Raw genomic sequence first — 7,323 nt, forward strand, 5'->3', positions numbered from 1 at the left:
ATAGTAGAGGACCCTGCTCACAGTTTATTTCATTTTTTATTTTACAAGCTCATCATATGCTACTTACAGTCGGACAGTGATTTGATTCTTTGCGCATCTTTCATCCCTGACTCCTACCAGCCTACGAAATAGGCACAAATATCCCCCTGTGCAAATGAGGAAAGGAGACTGCAAGAAGCCTAAATAGCTTCCCCTGTGTTGCAGAGCTAGTAAATGACAGGTTGGTTGTACGGGGGTCTCACTCCAAAAGCTAAGGTCCTGATCACACCACTGTAGGTGTCTGGGGGGAGGGAAGGAGGTAGACACAATAGTGAGGAATACTATATAAATGACCATTTTATGTATTTTCCTCTTCAAAAAAATAGTAACCCTTGGCTAACTGGAAAAGGAACAGAGCTCTCCTGCTAGCCTAGGCCAGTGACCCTGCCGACAAGAGAGAAAGCATGTCAGGAGGAGGAAGCCTGCTACACCTTAGCCTCAGAGGTTCAGACTGTGAGGCCTTAGGAGTCCCAACTCCCATCTGGTCTCCAAAAATATTTATCCAGCTCGGGGTAGACTTGCTCTCTTAGGTTCCCTGGGAGAGGCAGGAAAGGCCCTTGCCTTGTGAAGCCTGATGGCCTGGGTTCTAGCCCCAGGACCCACATGATGGAAGGAAAAATCCAACTTCCACAAGTTGTCCTCTGACCTCCATACGCCTGTACACCTGTACACACACACACTCTCTAAAAAATAATAAAAATCTTGAAATGAAAAGGGGGCTTACATGGAATGAGAGACTGTGAATCTTACTAAAACTATAGAGTCAGTAACTAGTCTGTATTATATTCTAAGAGTCTCGCTTACCAGGATGAGACAAAGGCTTGGAGAAGCTAACTGATGTCTCTAAGCTGGGAGACCTACTAGGTGGCAGGATGGGTGTCTGAGCCCAGTGTTGTTTATCTAATCTGAGTCAGGGAGAGACACTGCTGTGGAGTCCTGACTACCCAGCTCTACCACAAGGGTCCAGTCTGAGGTTCCTCCCAAGCTGAAGTCCAGCTGCTCATTGTGAGTCAGCAGAGGCTTGTAGACCCAGTGGTAACCCCAGAAAGAGAAGAAACATCTGGAGGATGGAGTGATGGGGGACTCAGCCGAACTTTCCTACCACAAGGACCCAAAATCCATGCTGTGTGTCACGTGTACCCTCTTTGCTCTTGAGCCCAGGTTACCATGCAAGCCTGGGGAACCCAATGGCCCTACTGGCTGGTTGGTCTGGGCTGCTTTCTTAGGGTCGCTGTGGGGTTAGCAATAATAGGGAGCTGGATGGAAGGAGGCCGGCAGCCTTGGCCTGGGAGCTTCATCGTAAACTCAAGAATGTACCACAAGGAAACCGCTGTCCCAGGGTCTAAACCTCACAGCTTCCTCCATTGTAGTCCCAGACCCCTAAGCATGTGTCCTCCTCTAACCTGTGGTCACATTTGCCTCACTCTGTACCCCTGGGGTGAGTGACAGTGTGATGGTCCACAACAGCTTCTATGTCCATCTCTGGCCCCACACCAGAGTTGGTATCTAACTTCCGGCTCTCTCGCATTCCCAAGGCCAAGCTGCACACCGTGGCCACATTCTATGGTCTCTCGCGCCCCACGTTACTTCCCCCCACTCCCCATAGACCCATTACATCTGTCATCAAACTGGGAAAAATGTGACATAGAGTGAAGAGAGAATTGAGGTCAGAAACAACCTGGGGTTCAGTTTCAGCTCTAACGTCTCTTAGTACTGTAACCATAAATAAGTTACCAAATGTCAGTTTCTTTATTCATGAAATGAGAATTATATTGTCTACCTAATGAGGCTGGAGTAAAATTATATATTTATATATAGTTTTGGTTTTTTTTTGTTTTTTTTTTTTTTGAGACAGGGTCTCTTTGTATATCCCTGGCTGTCCTGGAACTCTCTTTGTAGACCAGGCTGGCCTCGAACTCAGAGAGCCATCTGCCTCTTACTCCCAAATGCTGGGATTAGGTGTGTGTGCCACCACCCCTCAACTTTTATTTTAGTAAAATTATATGTTCTGAGTATAGCAATAGAAGACATAATACATAGAAATGTGGAGTCACACAAATGGATTCAAACACCAGCTTCCTACTTGTTACTAGTGTGTTTAGGTGGCTGGTTGAACCAAGGCTCAGTTTCCCACTTTTCTTCCCTATAGCATCCTTGTGAGTGTGGATGAGACAGTGTATGCGTGCTTAGCATACTGCTGGGCCTGAAATGCATACTCAATAAAGCCAATTGTCACTGATAGTTTTCTTCCTTTCTTCCGAGCAGGAGTGAGGGTGAAGGTCCTCATGTATCCCAAGCTGGCCCCAAACTCACTGTAAAGCTAAGGACAGCCTTAAACTGGTCCTCTTGCCTCCACCTCTGTTAATTCTGGATTACAGGCATGCACAACCATGCGAGATGGACGAGCTCCATCTTCAGCCTCCTTACGTCCTTATTCATTGTTTTTCTGTGACAGAATCCCATTCTGTTGCCGCGGCTCACCTCATAATCCTCCTGCCTCAGCCTCCAAGACATGTGTCACATGGATGTTTATGAATGCCTTCTCTCCTCTTTCCACTCCCTTAAGCTCCTTGTCCACAGCTCTCAGAACTAAGTCAGGATTCCTAGCTGAGAAGAGAACAGTAAGAAGTGTGCCTTTTCCCAGCTGAAGGTCATGCTGGGACTAGGGCAAGCGCTCTGGAGGTGCTGAGGTGTGCTGAGGGGCCATTAGAATTGCCAGTCACCTGAGGGCTGAGTTGATGCTCGGCCCAGAGCATAGTGTGTGTTCCTGACTTCTGGTCCTCCCCACAGCTTCTTTTCTGTTCTACTTCCTGGAGGTGCTAAGGATATGTCCCCAGTCCCTCCTCACAGCTGAACAGCCTTGTATTGATGGCTTGATCTCCCACTTAGGGTAAACGACAGCTCAGATTATGGGCACCCTCCATTCCCACATCAGAAAGTCTCTCTGACATCCCCCTTTCCCTGCAGAGTGGTGAAGGAGGAGATCTCGGATGACAATGCCAAGCTACCCTGCTTCAATGGCCGCGTGGTGTCCTGGGTAAGGAGCCGTTGGCCTCTAGCTGTATCCCCCGTGCTGGCTGGAGGGAGGAAAGGCTTAGCTGAGATTGCATTTAGGGATTTTATGCCTTTGTATCTGAATCTACCTTTAGTTTTCTAATAATTTCTTAATCTAGAGTCTTCAGCCTTTAATAAAATTGCGAGAATAGTGGAGGGAGGAACAGGAAGACATGGTGGAGACTCAGAGGTCTCCTGTGTCCGTCCAGACACCTGCTGCCAGCTGGCATCCTCTGTCGTTTGTGCTGTGCCCCGACTCTGCTACAGTCACCCATGCCTGCCAGCCATGGGCCTGTCTTCTCGGTCTCGCTCCCTCCAGCCTTTGATGGCGTGCTAGCAGCAGCATCTTGCCTTGCCTTGGCAACCTTGTGACCACTCATTTCCTTCTTGGCAGCTGGTATCCGCTGAGGGCTCTCACCCAGAGCCAGCCCCCTTCTGTGCTGACAACCCGGCAGAGCTGCCACCTTCAATGGAGCGCACAGGAGGCATTGGGGACTCTCGACCCCCATCCTTTCAGTAAGTGTGACTTTAAGGAGGGAATGACCCAAGGGGAAGGGGTACCTCAGCTCAACCCAGGGCTGGGTAGCTCCCAGCCTCTTCTCTTCTCCAACAAGTCCTCCCTCCCCTTTAGCCCTCATGCCAGTGGAGGCAGCCAGGAGAACCTGGACAATGACACGGAGACTGACTCCTTGGTGTCTGCCCAACGGGAGCGGCCCCGACGGAGGGATGGCCCAGAACACGGTTTGTATCCCTCACTTCCAGCCCTTCCCCTCAGATTCCAGCTAGCTCCCTGCCCCTTTATCCTATTTCCTGAGCTTTGGATATGCCTGGCCCCTGTCCTGCCCACCACATATCCCTTCTTCCCTCCATTGGGCCTTGCATAGACTCAGCTGCCTACCTCCCTTGCAGCAGCCCGGCTCAATGGAACTGCGAAGGGGGAGCGGCGGCGGGAGCCGGGCGGCTATGACAGTTCATCCACCCTTATGAGCAGTGAGCTGGAGACTACCAGCTTCTTTGACTCTGATGAGGATGACTCCACCAGCAGGTGGGGCTTGCCTTTCATAGGTACTGGGATGGGAGTGAGGAGGGCAAGTGACCCATGAGGAGGCCGGAATCCTGCTGATGCTTCACCTCTGGGAGGGATGTGGGCGTTTTGTTGGGGCCAGGATGGGCCAGCCTGGTGGGGAACGACTTTGGGCCCCACAGGTTCAGCAGCTCCACAGAACAGAGCAGTGCCTCGCGTCTGATGAGGAGACACAAGCGGCGGCGGCGGAAGCAGAAGGTCTCCCGGATTGAGCGGGTATGGGCTCTTCCATGTTCAGGATGAACAGGGCAGATTATGAGTCCTTCCCAGGCAGGACCACAGCTCTTTCTTCCTCGAAGCCCTTCTGTTTGGTTCGGTGATTGGAATCTTAGGGGTAAGGGTGGTGGGCTGAGGAGGAACACCCGCCCTGCCTGTTGCTCACAGCCACTGTCTCTTCCAGTCCTCGTCCTTCAGCAGTATCACAGACTCCACCATGTCCCTCAATATCATCACGGTCACTCTCAACATGGGTGAGTCTGCTGAACACGGTCCAGTGCCTCTGCTGGGACAGCGTAAGGGGTTTCTGGGAACCACAGCACACATTTTCTGGGACTTGGGGTGGGATCTCAGTGGCAGAGTACAAGGTCCTGGGTTCCATATCCAAAACAGGAAGGACTATATTTGTTCCCTGTTCTCGTGTTGTTGTTTTTTATAAATACTGGCACATAATGTGATCATTTTAGTATTTCGTTGTCAGGGCTTCAGCAGATAACCAGAGAACTGTGGTACCATGAGAGGTTTCCTGAGGGAGGGGATTTCTCAGAGCCAGCCCTGTCCCTGCTCATCTTGCCATTGCATCCTTCCTTGCTCTCTGACTTCTGACTCTTTAGACAACAGCTGGTGCCTGGTGGCTCAGCAGGTGGGCCTGCTGCCAAGCCAGAGTCCAGTCCCCAGAACCCACGTGGTAGAAGGAGAAAAACTGACTCCCACAAGTTGTCCTCTGACCTGGGCACACACGCACAAATACAAATGAGTGCAAAATAAATAGAAAAAATGTAATAAAAAATTTAAATGTGGATAAATATGACAGAAAGAGCTTAACTCGAGTCTGAGTTTAACTCCTGCCACCTACTGGCTTAGGAAGGACACATGGGTTTTGCTGATCTGTAAAACTAAGTCCGGAGTCCCTGCCTTGTAACCAGTAGGAAAATTGAAAGCATATTTAAGTGCACACGTACAGTAATATTTACATGGTTAGTATGTCAGTCAGGACCTCTCTCTGCCCTGTACTAATGGGTAGGGTCCCTGCCTGGCTCAAGGTGTTAAATTATTATTAAATTATTCCCTGCAGAAAAGTATAACTTCCTGGGCATCTCCATTGTGGGCCAAAGCAATGAGCGAGGTGATGGAGGCATCTACATTGGCTCCATCATGAAAGGTGGGGCTGTGGCGGCCGATGGACGCATTGAGCCAGGAGACATGCTATTACAGGTATCAGTGTCCACCCTGGGTGGTAGCATAGTGAGATATCCCCGCTGTCTGGAGGAAGACCCTCGGCCCAGCTCCCCTGTTATCTCACCCCCTGCCCTCTTTCACAGGTAAATGAGATCAACTTTGAGAACATGAGCAATGACGATGCAGTCCGAGTACTTCGGGAGATCGTACACAAACCAGGGTATGAACGGGATGGGATTCTGGGGAAGATGGGGAAGGCATTTCTGGAGGGAGGCTTGGTCTGGCCTTCATACCTCCTGCCTTTACTAGGACAACCTTGTTTTCAGGCCCATCACTCTGACTGTAGCCAAGTGCTGGGACCCAAGTCCACGTGGCTGCTTCACATTACCCCGGAGTAAGTAGACCAGGGATTCAGCCCAAAGTTGGTGCTGGCATACGTCAACTCTGTCCCGCCTCCCTTGAGGGGAGATGGACAGCCTGCGACTCCTTCTCCTTGCAGGTGAGCCCATCCGGCCCATTGACCCTGCAGCCTGGGTCTCTCACACTGCAGCCATGACAGGCACCTTCCCTGCCTATGGCATGAGCCCCTCCCTGAGCACCATCACCTCCACCAGCTCCTCTATCACCAGCTCCATCCCTGACACAGAACGTGAGTACTGTCCTCAGGGCCCTGCAGACAAGGTGTGAGGACTGGTGTGAGCCGCTTGTGCTCTGCAGGGCCTGTGAGAGTCTCCTCAGTCCAGACACCTCACACCGCAGCCCTCCCCAGGGGGCACTTAGAACTGCACTGGACACTATATGCTTCCTCACGCACAGTGAGCGCCCACAGAGCCTCAGTTTACTCTCGTACAGTGGGACCACCAGTATATACTTCACCAGGTTCCTGTGGTGTTTAACAAGAGGGTCTCAGTAGAACATCATTACTGTGTGGCATGAAGTAAGCACTCATTTTTATTGTCATAAATGTACATCTGCACTGTGCTAATTGAATTATTCTGAGTGGGGGAGCGGGAACACCGCTCTTGTCTTCCTAACTCCATGGTGACTCTTTGCCTCACTACTCCACCTCTCCCCCTAGGCCTAGATGACTTCCACCTCTCAATCCACAGTGACATGGCAGCCATCGTAAAAGCCATGGCCTCCCCTGAATCAGGGTTGGAGGTTCGAGACCGCATGTGGCTCAAGATTACCATTCCCAATGCTTTCATTGGTGAGAGAACCTTACAGCGAGATGAAGGGAAGGGTAGGGAGTCGTGGACCAGGGTGGGGGGGGGGACACGACCCTTGGGCTACTCATTGCCCCAGCCTTACAGCTTCTGTGAAGCCAGAGGAACCCAAATCAACTGGCTGCCTTATCCCCAGGCTCAGACGTGGTGGACTGGCTGTACCACAACGTGGAAGGATTCACAGACCGGCGGGAGGCCCGCAAGTATGCCAGCAACCTGCTGAAAGCCGGTTTCATCCGCCATACCGTCAACAAAATCACGTTCTCCGAGCAGTGCTACTACATCTTTGGTGACCTCTGTGGCAGTACGTGCCTCCCCATCACCTTTGCTTCTTGCCTTTTTAGAGACAGGGCCTTGCTCTGTAGATTATACTGACCTGATACCTGCTGTGTAGCCAGCTTGACTTCGAACTTGCAGAAATCCTGCCTCAGCCTCCTGAGTGTTGGATTATAAGTGCTTGCCACCACCATACCCAGAATCCCCCACCTTCTTGTCTCCTGGATAGGAGTAAGGGTGTGATAGGGT

The 7,323-nt window shown here is 51.2% G+C and overlaps 1 protein-coding gene across 1 annotated transcript in view; it reads left to right on the top strand.

The window, feature by feature from the left end:
• Positions 1-2,692: 2,692 nt before the first annotated feature.
• Positions 2,693-7,323, top strand: part of Dvl3 (dishevelled segment polarity protein 3) — an 11,675-nt gene continuing 7,044 nt past the window's right edge. Inside the window, exons 1-13 of the mRNA XM_013354406.2 lie at positions 2,693-2,721; positions 2,929-3,076; positions 3,488-3,609; positions 3,725-3,834; positions 4,003-4,138; positions 4,300-4,393; positions 4,578-4,647; positions 5,469-5,608; positions 5,716-5,792; positions 5,899-5,966; positions 6,072-6,221; positions 6,651-6,782; positions 6,935-7,102. Coding sequence (XP_013209860.2) covers positions 2,693-2,721; positions 2,929-3,076; positions 3,488-3,609; positions 3,725-3,834; positions 4,003-4,138; positions 4,300-4,393; positions 4,578-4,647; positions 5,469-5,608; positions 5,716-5,792; positions 5,899-5,966; positions 6,072-6,221; positions 6,651-6,782; positions 6,935-7,102 — 1,444 coding nt within the window. The remainder of the gene's footprint in view (positions 2,722-2,928; positions 3,077-3,487; positions 3,610-3,724; positions 3,835-4,002; positions 4,139-4,299; positions 4,394-4,577; positions 4,648-5,468; positions 5,609-5,715; positions 5,793-5,898; positions 5,967-6,071; positions 6,222-6,650; positions 6,783-6,934; positions 7,103-7,323) is intronic.

Source organism: Microtus ochrogaster, unplaced genomic scaffold (assembly GCF_000317375.1).
Source record: "Microtus ochrogaster isolate Prairie Vole_2 unplaced genomic scaffold, MicOch1.0 UNK43, whole genome shotgun sequence".
Classification (NCBI taxonomy): domain Eukaryota; kingdom Metazoa; phylum Chordata; class Mammalia; order Rodentia; family Cricetidae; genus Microtus; species Microtus ochrogaster.